General features: G+C 58.7%; 1 protein-coding gene across 1 annotated transcript in view; it reads left to right on the top strand.

The window, feature by feature from the left end:
• Nucleotides 1-20,954, top strand: part of WNT3A (Wnt family member 3A) — a 34,301-nt gene extending 13,347 nt beyond the window's left edge. The window contains exons 3-4 of the mRNA XM_062189851.1: nucleotides 17,615-17,880; nucleotides 20,475-20,954. Of these exons, the coding sequence (XP_062045835.1) occupies nucleotides 17,615-17,880; nucleotides 20,475-20,954 (746 nt within the window). The remainder of the gene's footprint in view (nucleotides 1-17,614; nucleotides 17,881-20,474) is intronic.
• Nucleotides 20,955-21,376: the final 422 nt, after the last annotated feature.

Here is a 21,376-nt window from a genome sequence, read left to right as displayed (position 1 = left end):
CAGGGTGTGCTGCCTCAGTGCCGTCCATGCCAGGGTGTGCTGCCTCGGTGCCGTCCACGCCAGGGTGTGCTGCCTCAGTGCCGTTGCGCCTGGGTGTGCTGTCTCGGTAATACCGTCCGTGCCATGGTGTGCTGCCTCAGTCTGCTCTCTGGCTCTAACAAGGGTCTTGTGGAGTGCCTGGTTGTGGAAGGTCGAGAGGCGGTGCTGGCATCTGCTCAGCCGCAGTGAATGCCTGAGACAGGAGGCTGACCATTCAGCACAGCTCCCTCATGGCCCCACGTGCCTCTCGACACCAGCACTCTGGGGACCATGCCCCCAGTGGGTTTCAGCAGATGCAAGTCATAGCCTAGCTGAGGCCACATGGAACTCACCTGTCCACACACTTGCTTCTCTTCTGACATTCTTGTCTTGGAATGGGCACCACACCTTCTGTCCTCATGTCAACAGACTTGGGGTCCCTGGTAAGTTCCCTCTTGGGAGTCCCACCAGCAGCACCTGTAGTATCTACCCAGCCCTCGGGCTGCTGTTCTGGCACTCCCTGCCTAGGTTCTGCCCAAGGCCCGTGCCCCTCCAGGGACCTCTGCTCTCTCGGTCCTCCAGCCCTAGCCTTCCTCTCTCCCTACACTGCGGTCTGAATGTCTGTGTCCCCCAAACCATGAACTGAGCCTGCACCCTCGGGGTGCTGTGTCAGCGGGCAGAGCTGCTGCAGAAGGGGCCTGGCAGAGGGGCCTCAGGTCCCTCAGATGAGAGGCTCACTAGGGCAGAAAGCAGCATGGAGAGTGTACCTCAGAGCCTGGGTTCCGCTCACTCTGACCCCAACACAAGAAGGACGTTCTTTGGGGGCTGGAGCTGGGCTGAGGGGGCTCGTGGGGACCTCCTGGAACCCTGAGTGTGAGCGTGGAGAGTGGCTACAGCCTGCCAGCCCCGAGAGCCGGCCAGGGCACTGCATGAGGCTCTGTACAGAGGGAATGTGGCCCAGGGTGGTGTGGCTCATCACACCCATCCAGTGAGAGTGGAGTGGTGTGCACACATGGTGCCCATGTGTGCATATATGCTGTGTGTGCACAGGTGTAGTTGTCACCCACATGGTGGCCCGTTGTGGGATAGGGTAGGGAGGCCCGAGCTAGGATCAGAGTGCCCAACCGAGAAGTAAGCACGAGAATTTCGTGAAGAAGCAGGGGGATTGGCAGCAGCCCTGGGGGTGGAAGAACTTGTTGAGGGTGGAGGAACATATTGGGGAACCCCTAAGGGATGCGCTCATTTCCCGGAGGCCCTGCTACCACGTGGAGGTCCTTTTTTTTTTTTTTTTTTTTTTGACAGGCAGAGTGGATAGTGAGAGAGACAGACAGACAGAGAGAAAGGTCTTCCTTTTTGCCGTTGGTTCACCCTCCAATGGCCGCTGCAGCCGGTGCACTGCGGCCGGCGCATCGCACTGATCCGAAGGCAGGAGCCAGGTGCTTCTCCTGGTCTCCCATGCGGGTGCAGGGCCCAAGGACTTGGGCCATCCTCCACTGCACTCCTGGGCCATAGCAGAGAGCTGGCCTGGAAGAGGAGCGACTGGGACAGAATCCGGCACCCTGACCGGGACTAGAACCCGGTGTGCTGGCGCTGCAAGGCGGAGGATTAGCCTATTGAGCCGCGGCGCTGGCTCACGTGGAGGTCCTGAGGGGTCACTGCCACCGTCATCCTCCCTGCCTCCACGAGTGGTAGCTCAGCCCTGTCGGAGGCTCCTCCCTGTTCACAGGGAGGGTGACCGCTCCCTTCCCACCAGGATCCACTGGCAGCACACGGGAGCATGCTGGCACACCGGCTTGAGGCAGGCTCGGTGCTTCGAGGTGGAGCCTGGGGGCATCCCATGCCCAGTACTTTCTTTTCTCTCTCTTTTTTTTAAGTGTTAACTTCCAAAGGCCCAAACGGGATCACTACTCTTCTCATAAACGTCACTTTTTAAAAATTTTTAAATTTTTTAAAGAGTTATTTATTTAAAAGGTGGAGTTGCAGAGAGGGAGAAGCAGAGGCAGAGAGAAGTCTTCCATCTGCTGGTTCATTCCCCAAATGGCTGCAACCTCTGGAGCTGGGCCAGACTGAAGTCAGGAGCCAGGAGCTTCTTCCTGGTCTGCCGCATGGATGCAGGGGCCCAAGAACTTGGGCCATCTTCTGCTGTTTTGCCAGGTGCCTTAACTGGAGTTGCATTGGAAGTGGAGCAACAGGGACTTGAACTGACGCCCATATGAGATGCCAGCGCCCCAGATGGTGGCCCTACCCACCTGGCCACAGCACTGGCCCCAGGCCTGTGGCTTGCTGAGGCTTGAATATTGCATTGTGTGGATAAAGCACTTTGCATCTGTCTTGTTGCCCCTGCTGGGCTGTTGCCGAAGGTGCTGCTCTTGTGTGGGCATACACTTCACACCTCAAGTGCACACCTGGGGATGGCGCTGCTGGGCTTGCTTGTCCCGTGGCCATCGTCCAGGGTTCCCATTCCCTCGCACCCACTGCTGCTCCATCACCTCCCAGCTGCCCTGTGTGGGGGTCTTCGCCCTTCCCTGATGCCCAGTGGTGGTTAATGACCCCTCATGTGTTCCTCTCTCAGAAATGCCTGTACATGCTATTGGGTTACTTATCTTTTTGTGGTTGAGCTGTGAGTTCTCTATCTGGTCTGCATACTGGTCTCTTAGGGAACAGATGGTTGGCAAATGTTGCCTTGTCTCATTCTTTGATTCCCTGATGGCACCCTAGGAAGCACAGGTAAGGAAATCTAACTCATCTACTTGTTCTGTGCTTGCCCCTTGGGCCCAGCCCCAGCTCAGGAAAATTTGTTTTTTTGTAAAAACAATGCTATCTTTTAATTTCATTTGCCACAATATTTTATTTTTATTTATTTGAATGTCAGAGAGAGATTGACAGAGATCTTCTATGTGCTGGTTCACGTCTCCAAATGTCTGTAACAGCCAGGACTGGGCCAGGCCAAAGCCAGGAGCCAGGAGCTCCATCCAGGTCTCCCACATGTGTGGCAGGGACCCAAGTACCAGAGCCCTCACTGCTGCCTCCCAGGGTGCATCAGCAGGAAGCTGGAATCGGGAGCAGTCAGGATTTGAACCAGGCCCTCAGAAGTGTGATGTGAGATGGGGCGGGTCTTCAGTTCTCTCAGTGGTGTTTTGTAGTTTTCCATGTACAAGTCTTGCATTTTGTTTTGTTAAATTCATTTCTTTTTAAAAAAAAGATTTATGTATTTTGAGAGCCAGAGTTACAGAGAGGCAGAGATAGAAAGAGAGGTCTTCCGTCCACTGGTTCACTCCCCAAATGGCCACAACTGTTGGGGCTGGACTGATCAGGAGCCAGGAGCTTCTTCCAGGTCTCACACATGGGTGAAGAGGCCCAAGGACTTAGGTCATCTGCTGCTGCTTTCCCAGGCACACTAGTAGGAATTGCATTGGAAGTGGAGCAGTGGAGACTTGAACTGGAGTCCATGTGAGATGCTGGCACCGTAGGTGGTGGCTCTACTCACTACGCCACAGCCCCAGCACGCTGTTAAATTCATTTCTAAGTATTTTACTCTTTTTGATGTGGGTATAAGTGAGTTATTTTCTTGCTGACATGTAAGAATGCAACTGATCTTTAATAGGGCCTTTGTACTCTGTAGCCTGGCCCAAATCTTCTTTGTTTTAATGGATTTTTTGGTGCCTCCTTTGGTCTTTCCACGAAGGCAACTTTATTCCTTTTTCTTGCTCAGTGGCCCGTGCTGAATAGCAGTGTAAAAGTGGACATCGCAGCAGCCTCCCTCATCTCCGGGGCAGTGGCTGGCCTGCACCACTGCAGGTGCTTCAGAGCTGTCTGGTGATCTGTCAGTCATCAGTTTCGGGAATCTGTCAGCACAGCACTGGAGTAGGTCCTCCTTATATTTTGTGCAGATGCTGGTCTTCACAAGGCCCAGGCACAGTCCACAGCCATTGCTCAGTTTCTGGGCCAGCTCCCCAAGGCTGCGCATACCCCAGGGAGATCCAGACACCACCCAGAATGAGAGCTGGACCCTCAGGGACGGTCCACGGGCCAGGTGTGTGATCTCCTCTGGACTCTGCCCTCTGGGTAGCAGAGGCTCTGGCACAGGAGTTGCTCCCCAAGGGGACACTGGGGGAGTGATTGGGAGACAGTGCATGCTTTGGGAGGGTATAGAAGTGTGTGCCTGGGAGGGACAGAAGCGTGTAGCTGGGGGGAAAGAGGTGTGTGCCTGGGGGGACAGAAGTGTATGCCTATTGGGAACAGAAGTGTGTGCCTGGGGGAGATAGAAGTGTGTAGCTGGGGGGGGGGGGGGAACAGAAGTATGTTCCTGGTGTGGGGGACAGAGGTGTGTGCCTGGGGGGGACAGAAGTGTGTAGCTGGGGGGGACAGAGGTCTGTGTCTGGATGGGGACAGAAGTGTGTGCCTGGGGGGATAGAAGTGTGTAGCTGAGGGGAGGGACAGAGGTGTGTGCCTGCATGGGGACAGAGTTGTGTCTGGAGGGGGACAGAAGTGTGGGGGCCCAGGGGGACTTCCCAGGGGAGGGGTGCTTGGTTGACTCTTGAGGCTTTTCTCCCCTCCTCCCTAACACATCTTAGTTCTCTCCAGGCACACGAAAGCCAGCTACCCCCAGGGCTGGTAGCCTTGCTCTGAAGGTGAGGAGGAGCTGGGGTCCCCAGGCAGAGGTCTGGCCATCCTGAGGCAAGCCTGGGGGGCTGGAGGGAGGGGCAGGAGCTTCTGGGTAGGCTGAGGGAGCCTTGCTCCTCTGGGCTTGCCTCTCCTGGCCTGGAAGCTGCTGGTGGGGGGCGGGGGTGTGTGTGCCTGTTGGCCTCCCCCACAGCCCCCCCCCCACCTGCTCTCTGCTCTCCTCCTGAATAAGATCTCTGAACCCCACCCCCACCCCTACCTGGTTTAAATAGGGAAAGGGAAGCCCTGGCCAGATCCCTGGTGGCTGGGAGAGGAAGGAGCCAGCCAGGTGCCCTAGAGAGAGGCCAGCTTGGGAGGCCATTGTGGAGGCCCGGGCTGCCTGCTGACTGTGCTCACAAGTAATCAATCTGATTGGATTAGGGTCGGGGCGACCCTAATCGTGTCAAAGGTCACCTAGCATTGTGGCAGGGACTGTGGGGTGCCTGGCCACCCCTGCTGAGGGGGCCTCCTTGAATAGCGTATAACACCACCCATCCAGCTGTGAGAGAGGGCCAGCCCCTAGTGTGCGCATGTGTGTGTGCACAGTGCATCACATGTGCAGGTGTGCTTGTGCATGTCCACATATGAATGTGTGTAGGTGGGCATGCCTGTGTGCACATGTGTGCAGCTTGTGTATAGAGCATGTGAGGAGATGAAGGAAGGAGCAAGTGCCCACATCTCCTGTTCCAGTCCCTCCACACCTGTCTGTCCGGCCTGAGACGGGTTGGGCCACAGAAGCTGAGCCCTCTGCTCTTGGATGCCAAGACTTCAGGACTGTTCAGCCCGCTGGGGCAGAAAGCATGTCAGGCATCTCAAGTACTGGGGCCTGGGGCAGGCCCGCACCCCCTCTCTTGACCCCTGGCCAGGTGAAGTGGGCAGGACAGCCTGTTTGAGGAAGGCCCCTAGCATGGCAACTGGAAAACCGGGGGATGAGCCTGGGATAAGGTGGAGGGGATGTGCCATGGGCATGGCTGCCCAGAGGCCAGGGGTTACCGACACCTCAGAGTGAAGTCCAGAGCCAGGGGCCCAGTGCCTTGCGCAGCCAGCCCGCTGTGGCAGCTGTCTGGGGGATCCGAGTGTGGGTTTGCTGCTGGCAGCCCCCACTGAGCTATCCCGTTGCGGGGAGGAGAGGTGGAGCCTGCATCCCTGCTGGTCCCCAGGGGTCTGCCGGGCTGGGTGCCTGGTGGTCAGAGGCCGGGTGGCACCCCTCATTGTGGGCCAGTAGTCTGGACCCTGCCCTGGGCCAGCCTTGGACAAGCCCCCTGCCCCTGAGCTCCCTCCATGGGGGAGCACCACCGCAGGCCCACTGCTCCTCTGGGGTGGTCGCCCACCACCCTGCCTGTCCGCAGCCTGCACTGGAGTCGCAGCATCCCCAGACCCAGGTTGCGACCCCGGCCCCCTCGGAACGTGCTGCCCAGGGACGGCTGGCGCGGGGCCGCAGGCTGCGGGGGAGGGCGGCCGCGCCCCGCCGCGCCGGCTCGGAGCACAATGTCCCCGCGACGACGACAAGATTAAGCCCGGGGAGGAGCGGCCCCGCGCCGCGGTTCACACGCCCTTCGCCGTGGGCGCCGCGCAGCTGAATGGGATGGCGCCCGCAGCCGGGCGCGCATACCTCGGGGTTGCCATGACGGGCGGCCGGCCCGGCCGCGCCGGCGGGGCCTTTGTCGCCTAACGCGGCGTGACGGCGGCGCACAAAGCCGGTTCCCGCGCCGCCGCGCTCGGGCGTGCCGCTTGCCCGCCGGGGCCGGCCTTTGTGCGCCTTGATGACCACGGGCCGCCGGCGCCCCGCTGGCCGCGAAAGGAAGGACGCGGCGGCCTTCGCTGGGAGCCCGCGAGGTGTGCTGGCCGCTGGGGCCGCAGCTGACAGTGGGCAGGCTGCGGGCCGTGGGTGCGGCTGGGGGCAGTGGGTGGGCCGAGGGCCAGGGAGTGCTGGGAGCTGGCCCGCCCTGCAAGCTGTGCTGGGGGCAGAGGGTGCCCCCTGCTTTCCAGGATGGGAATGAGAGGGCCCAGAAGGGCTCAGCAGAGCCTCCCTGGGAGCAGGGGGCAGGAGAGTAGGGTCCAGGGCTTTCCCCAGGGTGGCCCTGGGAGTTGTCTGCCCCTGGCCTGCATGACCCTGACAGTGCTGGGGGCCTTGGTCCAGGTGATAAGAATTGCCCAGGGCAAGACAGCCTCAGAACCCAGGGGCTAGTACAGGGTGCAAGGATGACCCTGATGACCGTGGCTGGGCAGTTCTCCCCAGGGGCTGGCCTGGGTGAGCCCACTGCAGGAGGGCTGTCCTGCCTCCCAAGAAGCCTGATCTCAGTGTCCTGTGGCCACACTGGAGTGACAGTCCCCATCCCGGTGACTTCCCCTCCCCGGGCTGCCTGGGCTCCCCAGTCCACACAGGAGTCCCCTGGGGCTCAGGAGCACCCCTCAAGCCCAGGCCTTCACTGTCCTCTCACCCAGAGCCAGCATAGGATGGGCAGCCTCCTTCCCCGTGCGGCTGCAGCCATTCTGGAAAGGAAAGGGTCTGTTCTTGTTGCTGGGCAGCCTGGGGCTGCTGGCCGCACCTCGCTGAGCCTTCTTCCTTCTGGCTGGGGTCTCGTGGGTAAGTAGAGCCTCACCTGGACCTGCGCTCCCCACTGCTGCCCCAGCCCAGAACAGTGTCCAGGCTGTGTTTGCTCTCAGACCCTTTATATAAAAATGTTTGTTTATTTTCATCTACTTCAAATGAAGGGAGGGTGAGAGATCTTCTGTCTGCTGGTTCACTTCCCAAATGGCTGCAATGGCCAGGAGCCAGGAACTTCATCCACTTCTCACACATGTGTGGTAGGACCCAGGCACTTGGGCCATCATCTGCTGCCTTCCCAGGATGCCTTAGCGGGATAGTGGACCAGAAGCAAAGGAGTCAAAATTTGAACCAGTGCTCCAGCATTGAACGCAGGCATCCGAGCAGTGGTTTAACCCACTGCTCTGCAGGGCCTCCCCTGGACCTAACTTCTGCGTGCACATGGTCCCTGCCAAGTGGCACTGGGGGTGGCCTCCCCGTGAGAAAGTCAGGTCCACTGGGATGGAGGCTGTGACCCTTCCTTTCTTCCTTTTAAATATTTACTTGGAAAAGCAGAGTGATGGAGGTCTTCCATCCATTGATGGGTCCCCAAGTGGCCACAGTAGCTGGGACTGGTTCAGGCCAGAGTCAGGAGCCAGGGGTGCAGGTACTGGGCCGTCCTCTGCCGCTTTTGAAGGCCCATTAGAAAGAAGCTGGGTCAGAAGTACGAAGCAGAGCAGTGACAGCGGGCACGGGTGTACAGTGACAGCTTAAGTGGGTGCCTCATCCCATTGCTCAGCCAGTGCCTGCCAGGCTTTCCCATGGCTGGTCAGTATCTTGTGGACCTGCTCAGGGGCCTGTGGGTTCAGGTGTAAAACAGACCCTGTGCTTGGACACACCACCTTGTGCTTTCCTGGTCCATGGTCTTGTCCCTGACCCTCCTCTTGTGACCTCACTCGCGGGGGTTTCCGGCCTGGTGGTCTGAACTTCTTTGTGGACACTTCTTGCCTCCATCTGCCTGAGCCAATTGGGTGCCAGCCTCCTCAGCTGGCCCTGGCTGATGCAGCCCTGCTCTGGCTGCCAGGACTTTATCAGGAAGGAACTCCACTTTCCCACTTGACAAAAGGAGAAACTGAGGCCTGTGGGAGGGGGAGGGTTGTCCTCAGCAAAAAGCCTGAGCCCCCCCCCCCCCCAAGTGTCTGAGTGGTGATGAGCAGAGCTCTCCCTGCAAGCTTAGGCCTCAGCACCCCCCCTTCCCACTCACCCCCCTGTCTCAGCGGTGATAAGCAGGGCTCTCCAAGCCCTTGTACTGGGCAGGGCAGGGGCGAGGCCGAGAGTGTCTGGGCCCCAGGCTCTCCTCTTAGCTCTCAGGGTCTGCTCAGAAGCCAGAGAAGGGCAGGGTGGGAGGTGCTGGCTGGGAGCACACACCTGGCAGGCCTGCCCGTGAGACCAGCTTAGCCTAGCCTTCCAGGCATCTGGGTCAGGGAGACCAGCCCCAGAAGCCCCCTAGCCCAAGCAGCAGGGAGGGAAGCCAAGCTCTGAAGGGTGAGGAAGCAGGGATCTGAGCCCAGCACCAGGTGGAGGAGGCTGGCCCAGGCCTTTAAAGATGAGACAAGGGCAAGGGGTCTGCTGCGTGCAGGGCCAGATCTGTGTCCAGCCCACACTGGTGCTGTCCACTCAGGTCTCCTGGGCCCAGCAAAGGGCCGCCTCAGGCCTGCTTGTCGATTGAAGAGTTGTATTAGGGAAGGAAAGTGGGGCCTGCCAGGGGAACTGTCCTGGGTGCATCCAGGGTGCACAGCAGGGCAGGCGTCAGTCCCTGCAGAGGCAGGGCTCCACCCACCCAGAGCAGACCCTGCCCCCACACTGGGCTCCTGCCCTTTCCTCTGACCCCACAAGCATCTAGAGGTCAGGCTCAGTGCTCCTGGGCAACAAAACAGTTCCTGCTCCAGGGAGCCTAGGGCTGGGGAGGGAATCACATAGGCGGGTCCTCTCAGTGGAGGAGCAGCCTGGAGCAAGAGGAGCCCTCAGCAGGGCTTGAGGGAAGTCAATGGCTGCTGCCCAGCAGTGCTTGATGGGGCCTTGGTGGGTGCAGTATGAGTGGGGGAAGTCCTCCAGGGTCAGGTGGGAGGCTCTCAGAGGACAGGGGAGGCCCAGGGTTTCCTCAGGAAGCTGGAGCAGCTGCTGGGGCTGCTGCTCACTTTCAGATAAGGGCAGCCTCTGGCAGTGGACACAGAAGAAAGGGAGTCATCGTCATAGGTTCCTGGTTGGGGGCAGCAGGTGTCCAGGCCTTGGACAGAGCCCCAGACAAGGGTCGGTAGCCAGCGCCTGCAGAGGGCGGTCGTGGGGTATGGAAAGTCTGCAGAGCAGGTTGCCACAGCAGGCCTCTGCCAGTCAGCACAAGGGAACTACACCCATGTGCCTTGGCGTGGGAGTGCCCGTGATGGCCACCTGTCCCCTGCAGGACAGAAGCTCCCTGGGCATCCAGGTAGAGTGAGGAGGCTGCAGCTTCCTTGTGAGGACCCTCCTGTCACCTAAAGGCCCACTGCCTGTCCCCCAGGAGAGCCCTGGTCAGGTTCTCAAGCAGAAAAGGAGGGTCAGAGCCAAGCAAAGGCGCCCCCCCCCCATGGTGGCAGTGGTGACCAGGACACACCAGGCCCCAGAAGCCTGGAGCACTTGTAGGTGGGTTTGCAGAATCGCTGCTCATTGGCACATCAGAATCTAGTCCTGGCTCCTGGCTATTGTGAGCTCCAAATACAGTGCTTGGCCAATAGTCGGGCGTAGTGTGCACTCTCTGCCAGCAAGTGGCCCCATGCCCTCAATCTGCCCTGGCAGAAGCACCGTGCACCCCAGACTACCTCACGCATGCCGTCCCTTGTGCAGCAGGCCCCTGGGGAAGGAAGGAGGGGCTTCGGAGCAGCAGGGAGTGGGCAGCTGATTCCAGCTGCACCCTGTGAACATCTGTAGCCCTTGGTGTCTCCTAGCGTTAGCAGAGGCTGGGGACAGCCTGGGCCCATGTGGCTGGCACTGGGCAGGGTACACAGCAGAGGCCATCTTGAGAAGATTCAGCAGCAGCCCTACAGCTTGGCCACGTGGAGATGCCGGGAGGGGTTCTTCTCTGTGTGCTTGCTCCCTGCTGTCAGCACAGTTATTTCCAGGTCTGTCCCTTTCATCCTGGGGGCTATGTTTCAGGACCCCCGGTGGATGCAGGAACCGCGGGTGGATTCTGCCTTTCCTAGACATACATGGCTACGATGAAGTTTGGTTGGTAGATCAGGCACAGTGAGAAGATGTGCACGTAGCCTCCTCCTGGAGTGTCTTGTGGGGCTGCGGATCACAGCCTCTGCGTGGTTTCTCCTCTCTGGAGCACCTCATGGCAGCTCCCCCACGCTGGGGATGGACACAGGCGGGGTGGTGCTGAGTGACAGTTGCATGGGTTGTGCACAGCAGCACTCCATCCAAGGCGGGACAGGCTACTCAGAGAAGTGTGCACTCTAAACTTCGTGGTTCTCTGTTTCTAGAATTTTCCCTCTAATATGACCAAGGGTAACAAACTGCAGGGTGCCAGCTGCAGTGAGGTGATGTAGTGTGGGGAACTGGGTCCCCCGTGGTGGACATGCAGCGGTTGCAGCGGTGCTCCACCTGCTCACAGGTATCCGGGGCTTCAGGCTTGGGGCACTGAGAAGCAGCCCTGTTTTTCATTGGTCGTAATGTGATGTGAGTCGCCTCTGGCCATGCACGCGTTGTCACAAAGCTGCCAGAGCACTTTCCAAGGTGACGGAACTGTTGCTTGCCCACCCAGCTGCATGCAAGGCTCTGGTTCCTCCACGTCCTCACCAGCACTGGCTGTTCTGTTTACTGTTTTTTTTTTGGAAAGCAGAGAGAAAGAGAGGCAGACAGCTCTACTACCTTCTGGCTCACTTCCTAAACACCCACAACAGCTGGGGCTGTACCAGAGCTGGAGCCAGGAGCCAGGAACTCAATCCTGGTCTCCCACATGGGAGGCAGGACCCCACTGACCTGAGCTATCACTCTGGTGTTGGGCAGCACCTGGCCTGGTTGTGATGTGCACTGCACCAGACCAAGGACAGACATATTCCCACATGTGCGTTGTTAAACCTCTATGCAGTCGTTGAATTTTTGGATTTAGTTTTTGTTGGAACGTAGCAATTGCATGTGTGTATGGAGTGCTATGTGGTGTCCCAAATCTTATACCGTGTATAGTGACTGAGTCAGGACGACCAGCTTGTCAGTCATCTCATGCGCCCACCATTTCTTTGTGATGAGGATGCTACTGATCTCATCTGCCAGCTGCTACCCACACTTCCCCTGCTGTGCAGTGGAACACCTGACCACAGCCGTGCTCCCTACAGTCCACCTGTGGGTCTCCTCAACCCACTTCCTATCTGACTCAGCCTCCGTGAATTTTCTTTTTTTCCTTATAAAGATTTTAATTATTTATTTGGGATGTAGAGTTACAGAGAGAGAGAGGGAGACACAGAAAGTTCTTCCATTTGCTGGTTGACTCCCCAGTTGGCCGCAATGGCCAAAGCTGAGCCAATCTGAAGCCAGGAGCTTCTTCCAGGTCTCCCACATGGGATCAGGGGCCCAAGCACTTGGGCCATCTACCACTGCTTTTCTAGACCATAGCAGAGACCTGGATTAGAAGAGGACCAACCAGGGTGTGAACCATTGTCCCTATAGGCTGCTGGCGCTGCAGGCAGAGGCTTAGCTTACTATAATACAGCCCTGGACACAGTGAAATTTTCTCACATGGATGTCTTCAGTTTCCATATATGAATGGAAATATGTTCTGCTTGTATTTCTGTGCCAGGTTTATTTCTTTCTTTTTTTTTTTTTTTTTTTTTTTGACAGGCAGAGTGGACAATGAGAGAGAGAGAGACAGAGAGAAAGGTCTTCCTTTTGCCATTGGTTCACCCTCCAATGGCCGCCGCGGCCGGCGCACTGCGCTGATCCGAAGGCAGGAGCCAGGTGCTTCTCCTGGTCTCCCATGGGGTGCAGGGCCCAAGTACTTGGGCCATCCTCCACTGCACTCCCGGGCCATAGCAGAGGGCTGGCATGGAAGGGGCAACCGGGACAGAATCCGGCACCCTGACCAGGACTAGAACCTGGTGTGCCAGCGCTACTAGACAGAGGATTAGCCTGTTGAGCCACAGCGCTGGTCCAATGCCAGGCTTATTTCAACCATAATGTCCTCTAAGTCCATTCCCGTAGTCACAGGAGACAGATGTCATCCTTTGAATAGCTGAGTGGGATTTCACACACCACACTGCAGACGTACAGGACCTTTGTCACACCCCACACCACAGATCCACAGGGGCCTATGTCACACATCATACCACAGACCCACAGGGACCTGTTTCACACCCCACACTACAGACCCACAGGGGCCTATGTTGCACCTCAACAACAGACGCACAGGGACCTGTATCACACCTCACACCACAGACCCACAGGAACCTGTGTCACACCCCACACAGCAGACCTACAGGGACCTGTTTCACACCCCACACCACAGACCCACAGGGGCCTATGTTGTACCTCAACCACAGACCCACAGGGACCTGTATCACACCCCAACCACAGACCCACAGGAACCTGTGTCACACCCCACACAGCAGACCTACAGGGACCTGTGTCACACCCCACACCACAGACCCAGAAGGGCCTGTGTCACATCCCACACCACAGACCCAGAAGGGCCTGTGTCACACCTCAAACCACAGACCCACAGGGGCCTGTATCATACCTCAAACCACAGACCCACAGGGGCCTGTGTCATACCTCACACGACAGACCCACAGGGGCCTGTGTCACACCCCTAACCATTGACCTACAGGGGCTTGTGTCACACTTCACATCACAGACCTACAGGAACCTGTGTCACACCCCATACTGCAGACGTACCGGAGCCTTTGTCACACCCCACATGACAGACTCACAGGGACCTGTGTCACACCTCAAACCACAGACCCACAGGGGCCTTTGTCACATCTCACACCACAGACCCACAGGGGCCTGTGTCACACCTCACACCACAGACACACAGGGGCCTGGTGTCACACCTCAAACCACAGACCCACAGGGGCCTTTGTCACATCTCACACCACAGATACACAGGGGCCTGTGTCACACCTCACACCACAGACCCACAGGGACTTGTGTCATACATCACACCAAAGACACACAGGGGCCTGTGTCACACCCCTAACCATTGACCTACAGGGGCTTGTGTCACACTTCACATCACAGACCTACAGGAACCTGTATCACACCCCATACTGCAGACATACCAGAGCCTTTGTCACACCCCACACGACAGACCCACAGGGACCTGTGTCACACCCCACACCACAGACCCACAGGGGCCTGTGTCACACCTCACACCACAGACCCACAGGGGCCTGTGTCACACCTCACACCACAGATACACAGGGGCCTGTGTCACACCTCACACCACAGACACACAGGGGCCTGGTGTCACACCTCACACCACAGACACACAGGGGCCTGTGTCATACCTCACACCACAGACACACAGGGGCCTGTGTCACACCTCACACCACAGATACACAGGGGCCTGTGTCACACCTCATACCACAGACACACAGGGGCCTGTGTCACACCTCACATCACAGACCTACAGGAACCTGTGTCACACCCCATACTGTAGACGTACCGGAGCCTTTGTCACACCCCACATGACAGACTCACAGGGACCTGTGTCACACCTCAAACCACAGACCCACAGGGGCCTTTGTCACATCTCACACCACAGATACACAGGGGCCTGTGTCACACCCCACACCACAGACCCACAGGGGCCTGTGTCACACCTCAAACCACAGACCCACAGGGGCCTTTGTCACATCTCACACCACAGATACACAGGGGCCTGTGTCACACCCCACACCACAGACCCACAGGGGCCTGTGTCACACCTCAAACCACAGACCCACAGGGGCCTTTGTCACATCTCACACCACAGATACACAGGGGCCTGTGTCACACCTCACACCACAGACCCACAGGGACTTGTGTCATACCTCACACGACAGACCTACAGGGGCCTGTGTCACACCCCTAACCATTGACCTACAGGGGCTTGTGTCACACTTCACATCACAGACCTACAGGAACCTGTGTCACACCCCATACTGCAGACATACCGGAGCCTTTGTCACACCCCACACGACAGACCCACAGGGACCTGTGTCACACCCCACACCACAGACCCACAGGGGCCTGTGTCACACCTCACACCACAGACACACAGGGGCCTGTGTCACACCTCACACCACAGACACACAGGGGCCTGTGTCACACCTCACACCACAGACACACAGGGGCCTGTGTCATACCTCACACCACAGACACACAGGGGCCTGTGTCACACCTCACACCACAGATACACAGGGGCCTGTGTCACACCTCATACCACAGACACACAGGGGCCTGTGTCACACCTCACATCACAGACCTACAGGAACCTGTGTCACACCCCATACTGCAGACGTACCGGAGCCTTTGTCACACCCCACATGACAGACTCACAGGGACCTGTGTCACACCTCAAACCACAGACCCACAGGGGCCTTTGTCACATCTCACACCACAGATACACAGGGGCCTGTGTCACACCCCACACCACAGACCCACAGGGGCCTGTGTCACACCTCAAACCACAGACCCACAGGGGCCTTTGTCACACCTCACACCACAGATACACAGGGGCCTGTGTCACACCTCACACCACAGACCCACAGGGACTTGTGTCATACCTCACACGACAGACCTACAGGGGCCTGTGTCACACCCCTAACCATTGACCTACAGGGGCTTGTGTCACACTTCACATCACAGACCTACAGGAACCTGTGTCACACCCCATACTGCAGACATACCGGAGCCTTTGTCACACCCCACACGACAGACCCACAGGGACCTGTGTCACACCCCACACGACAGACCCACAGGGGCCTGGTGTCACACCTCACACCACAGACACACAGGGGCCTGTGTCACACCCCACACCACAGACCCACAGGGGCCTGTGTCACACCTCACACCACAGACACACAGGGGCCTGTGTCACACCTCACACCACAGACACACAGGGGCCTGTGTCACACCCCACACCACAGACACACAGGGGCCTGGTGTCACACCTCACACCACAGACACACAGGGGCCTGTGTCACACCTCACACCACAGACCCACAGGGGCCTGTGTCACACCCCACACCACAGACCCACAGGGGCCTGTGTCACACCTCACACCACAGACACACAGGGGCCTGTGTCACACCTCACACCACAGACACACAGGGGCCTGTGTCACACCTCACACCACAGACACACAGGGGCCTGTGTCACACCCCACACCACAGACACACAGGGGCCTGGTGTCACACCTCACACCACAGACACACAGGGGCCTGTGTCACACCTCACACCACAGACACACAGGGGCCTGTGTCACACCTCACATCACAGACACACAGGGGCCTGTGTCACACCTCACACCACAGACCCACAGGGGCCTGTGTCACACCTCACACCACAGACCCACAGGGGCCTGTGTCACACCTCACACCACAGACCCACAGGGGCCTGTGTCACACCTCACACCACAGATACACAGGGGCCTGTGTCACACCTCACACCACAGACCCACAGGGGCCTGTGTCACACCTCACACCTCACACCACAGGGGCCTGTGTCACACCTCACACCACAGACACACAGGGGCCTGTGTCACACCTCACACCACAGACCCACAGGGGCCTGTGTCACACCTCACACCACAGACCCACAGGGGCCTGTGTCACACCTCACACCACAGACACACAGGGGCCTGTGTCACACCTCACACCACAGACACACAGGGGCCTGTGTCGCACCTCACACCACAGACACACAGGGGCCTGTGTCGCACCTCACACCACAGACACACAGGGGCCTATGTCGCACCTCACACCACAGACACACAGGGGCCTGTGTCACACCTCACACCACAGACCCACAGGGGCCTGTGTCACACCTCACACCACAGATACACAGGGGCCTGTGTCACACCTCACACCACAGACACACAGGGGCCTGTGTCACACCTCACACCACAGACACACAGGGGCCTATGTCGCACCTCACACCACAGACACACAGGGGCCTATGTCGCACCTCACACCACAGATACACAGGGGCCTGTGTCGCACCTCATATCACAGACACACAGGGGCCTGTGTCACACCTCACACCACAGACCCACAGGGGCCTGTGTCACACCTCACACCACAGATACACAGGGGCCTGTGTCACACCTCACACCACAGACCCACAGGGGCCTGTGTCACACCTCACACCACAGGGGCCTGTGTCACACCTCACACCACAGACACACAGGGGCCTGTGTCACACCTCACACCACAGACCCACAGGGGCCTGTGTCACACCTCACACCACAGACCCACAGGGGCCTGTGTCACACCTCACACCACAGACACACAGGGGCCTGTGTCACACCTCACACCACAGACACACAGGGGCCTGTGTCACACCTCACACCACAGACACACAGGGGCCTGTGTCGCACCTCACACCACAGACACACAGGGGCCTATGTCGCACCTCACACCACAGATACACAGGGGCCTGTGTCACACCTCACACCACAGACCCACAGGGGCCTGTGTCACACCTCACACCACAGACACACAGGGGCCTGTGTCACACCTCACACCACAGACCCACAGGGGCCTATGTCGCACCTCACACCACAGATACACAGGGGCCTGTGTCACACCCCATACCACAGACCCACAGGGGCCTGTGTCACATCCCACACCACAGACCCACAGGGGCCTGTGTCACACCCCATACCACAGACCCACAGGGGCCTGTGTCACATCCCACACCACAGACCCACAGGGGCCTGTGTCACACCCCACACCACAGACCTACGTGTCACAGTGTATACCACAAGCCTATACCGAGTGAAATAATTTGTTCTGCAAATACAACAAAGGCTAGGAACACCTAGTATGATACAGGCCCCTGTGGGTTCATTGAACCACAGAAAAGGTACCACAAGACACAGTAGGGATGCGGGGTGTAGAGTATAGATGGTGGGATAGCTCTGTGTTCCCACCTGGAGTGGGAGTGGCCCCTGGTCCCTGCCTTGCACAAACCCCCTCAAAGCAGATGAGAGCTGACTGGCCATTGTGAGCTCGGGTGGGAAGCACAGGAGGCCCCTGGACGCCAGCCTGGGCCATGACTTCTCTCTGAGTCAGGCTACACAGGAGTGCCTCCCCTGGGGAAGCCCCCTTCACTCCCCTCCACAGCGGGCTGGCACAGCCTCAGCGGTCGCCTGCTCTGCCCTCCCCACAGCCACCCGGGAGTCAGCCTTCGTGCACGCCATTGCCTCCGCTGGCGTGGCCTTTGCTGTGACGCGTTCCTGCGCAGAGGGCTCAGCCACCATCTGCGGCTGCAGCAGCCGTCACCCGGGCTCCCCTGGTGAGGGCTGGAAGTGGGGCGGCTGCAGTGAGGACATCGAGTTTGGTGGGATGGTGTCGCGGGAGTTTGCCGACGCCCGGGAGAACCGGCCGGATGCCCGCTCAGCCATGAACCGCCACAACAACGAGGCTGGGCGCCAGGTAAGAACACAGCCCTGACCGCCTCCCTCAGGTGTGAGCCCTGGTCTCTGGAGATGGGGCCAGGGGCAGGACTGGGGACTCCCTGCCTGGAGCTCTCTGAAGCTCAGCATCCATCTGCTGCACCCAAAGCATGTGGTTCAATCACAATGTGCACTTGGGGTCACCAGGAGGGAGGCGTGGGTCAGGTCCTGGCTGACGGGAGCCCCTGCACAGCCCATGGAAGGAGACAGCAAGGCAGCCTCAGCATGTCATGGGAGACCTGCAGTGAGGAAATGCGCACATGGGGACCCAGACGCCAGGGCCAGTGGGCAGTGCCTGGGGGAGCCCAGCAGCACCTCCCAGGGAGCCTTGAGGGGATGGACCACAGTGGCTTGGTCTGAGGAGAACATGGGGAGTACCCTGGGAAAGGGGCAGGGTCTCCAGGCACGTGCCTATGGTCACCCAGCCCACCGCAGAGGAGGCAGCTAGTGAGTGGATAGGGGCTATGCTGGATGCTCAACCTCAGTGCCCCAGGATGCCTGGGTCCTGACAGCTCCACCCCACTGCACAGAACAGTGCCACTGGCAGCACCAGCTCTGCTCCTACCTCTCCCTCCCTCACATGTGCAGGTGGCAGAGGTGCGGCCCCGATGGCTTCACAGAAACTGTGGGCTTGGAATTGGAGAGAATGCCTTGCAGAGTTGCGCAAGGACACACAGCGAGGGAGCCCGGGGTGCAGTGACCCCACTTCAGGTGGAGGGCAGCAGCGTGAGGTGGGAGCAGCTCACCCCGGAGGGCTTTGTATGCCCCACCAGCAAAGGCAGGCACCCCAAGAGAAAAAGCAGCTCAGAAGTGGAAGGGCTCGGGCTCAGCAGGGCTACCTGCTGGACTCTGCCTGGAGCACAGGGGATGCTGCCGGCTGTGTTTTGTCACGTGTAGCATTCATCATGTATGTACTTTTGCATAGTGTTGTTCCATAAATGGTTGGTTGATTTAAAGGTAGTGCAACACAGAGGGAGTTTCCATCTGCTGATTCACTCCCCCAAATTGTCACAACAGCCAGGTCTAGGCCAGACCAAAGCTGGGAGCTAGGTACTCCATCCGGGTCTCCCACGTGGATGCAGGGGCCCGAGCACTTCCCAGGCATCTTAGCAGGGAGCTGGGTCAGAAGTGGAGCAACCAGCACTGGAACAAAGCACTCCAGTATGGGATCCCAGCATCCCAGCCCCTTTCAGCATCAAATAACTAAGCACCACGTGAGCAGTGAGTGGCTCCAAACCCAGGAGAAGACAGGACCCCGCCTGGGGGCTGCTTGCTGATCCGAGGGCGTGCAGAGGCCGCACAGGCCCTGGCAGAGACCCAGTCCCTCGGGTGTGGTCTTCTGTGAGCCCCTTTTCGGTATGGGCCTGGGCCCCAAAACCAGGGGTGCCCACAAGTGGACCAGCCCAGGGTGACTGCAGACAGCAGGGACCCCACGTACCCGGGAACGCAAACAAAGCCCTCCTTGGAGGTAACGGTGACCTCACTCTAGTCCTAGGAACGCTTTTCAGATCCAAGAATGACCTCTCATGGGAGCTGGTGACACAGGGACCTCCGAGGCTGGAGTGAAGACACAGTGGGGACAGTGTGCCTGTTTTTATACCTGAAGCTAAGGTGCACGCTTGGACAGTCCAGCAGGGAAGTAAGAAAGACAAATCACAACTGCAGGGTGAATGAGGACTTCAGTGAGGGGCAGCCACCCATGGAACCACAGGGAAGCCAAGGTTCAAACAGATAAATGGATACAGATCCAAGACAGGTAGGAGTGATAGTGATTGACAGATGAGATAGATGATAGGCAGACACTCATGAGACCAGGGAAAACAGAAGAGACGGTGATAACACCGCTTTGAGAACCAAAAAGCAGATAAAGTGAACACTTGGTGTCTTAGCAAGGAGTGTGAGTTTCAAGCCAGTGAGAACCAGGCTGAGTTGCTGGCATCAGTCACCCTGAGATAAATCTGAGGCTGAAAACAGGAAGACTGGTTAAAGTGCTCGATCAGCTGCTGCGAGCTGTGCGGGAGGCTGGGGTCTGCTCCCCGTGTCACCCGAGGACCCTCCCTTCACCGTCGCCCAGCTGGGCAGCAGACTGGGAGTCCTCTCCGGGGACACCTGAGTGGGATGGTCGGCGGGTTCACTGCGGCTGCAGGCCTGTGTCTGCCTGGATGCTTCCAGCAAGGTGTCCACTCCACGTGGGAACCCACAGCCGGGGAGGCGCTCCCAGCAGCCTTCAGGCACAGCACACGCCCCAGAAGCGGCTTCCGTGTCCGCAGAGGAGGCGGGGAGAGAGGAGCCCGCAGAGGGAGAAGTGGGGTCAGAGGGCAGCCACTTGGGATCCTGGCTGTCCACTGCCATCCCGCTGCTTACTGGGCTCCTGGCCTTGCCCTGGCCCGGTCTTGGGCGTTGCAGGCATTTGGGGAGTGAACCAGCAGATGGAAGCTCCCTCCCTCCCTTTCTCCCTCCCTTTCAAATAAATCTTAAGTAAGACAGTAGGATGTGGGCGGTGTCCAGGTGCTGTGGGTTACAGTGGGAAGGGCCCTGTCTGGCCCAGGCTGTCCTGACCCACGTGTCCCGCAGGCCATCGCCAGCCACGTGCACCTGAAGTGCAAGTGCCACGGGCTGTCCGGCAGCTGCGAGGTGAAGACCTGCTGGCGTGCGCAGCCAGCCTTCCGCGCTGTAGGCGACCTGCTCAAAGACAAGTACGACAGCGCCTCAGAGATGGTGGTGGAGAAGCACCGCGAGGCGCGCGGCTGGGTAGAGACGCTGCGGCCGCGCTACGCCCACTTCAAGGTGCCCACGGAGCGTGACCTGGTCTACTACGAGGCTTCGCCCAACTTCTGCGAGCCCAACCCTGATACAGGCTCCTTCGGCACGCGCGACCGCGCCTGCAACGTGAGCTCACCCGGCATCGACGGCTGCGACCTGCTGTGCTGCGGCCGCGGCCACAATGCCCGCACTGAGCGGCGTCGGGAGAAGTGCCGCTGCGTCTTCCACTGGTGCTGCTACGTGAGCTGTCACGAGTGCGCGCGCGTGCTGGACGTGCACACCTGCAAGTAGGTGGCCGCTGTGCCGCTGTGACTGCCCGCGCTCTGGCCGCGGAGGGACGCAACCATCCTGTGCCTTGAGCCTGGCGTTTCGGTTTCAATTTTAATTTCAGTGCTGCTATACCCACCATCCACTGGAGTTAGACAAACAGATGTGGTTTTGTTCTTGTCCTTTCTTTCTGTGAAAGAAATTTTTTTAGCGATAGCTTATGAGTTCCAAACAATGGAGAAAGTAAAAAAAAAAAAAGTTTCCAACAAGCTTGTGGTTTCTTATGTCTCTTTCGTGTGGTCAGGGAAAGGGAGGACCAGTGCCCAACCCCATGGCCTCACCACCTGCTGCTCATGGCACTGTGCCACAGCCTGGGCTAGAGACCCACTGAGGGGCCCCCAAGAGCCTCCAACTCCAGGGTACCCGGGACATCGACACCCCCAGAC

This window comes from Lepus europaeus, chromosome 4 (assembly GCF_033115175.1).
Source record: "Lepus europaeus isolate LE1 chromosome 4, mLepTim1.pri, whole genome shotgun sequence".
Classification (NCBI taxonomy): Eukaryota; Metazoa; Chordata; class Mammalia; order Lagomorpha; family Leporidae; genus Lepus; species Lepus europaeus.
The sequence above is the reverse complement of the archived record's forward strand: the minus strand, read 5'-3'. Positions and strand labels throughout refer to the sequence as shown.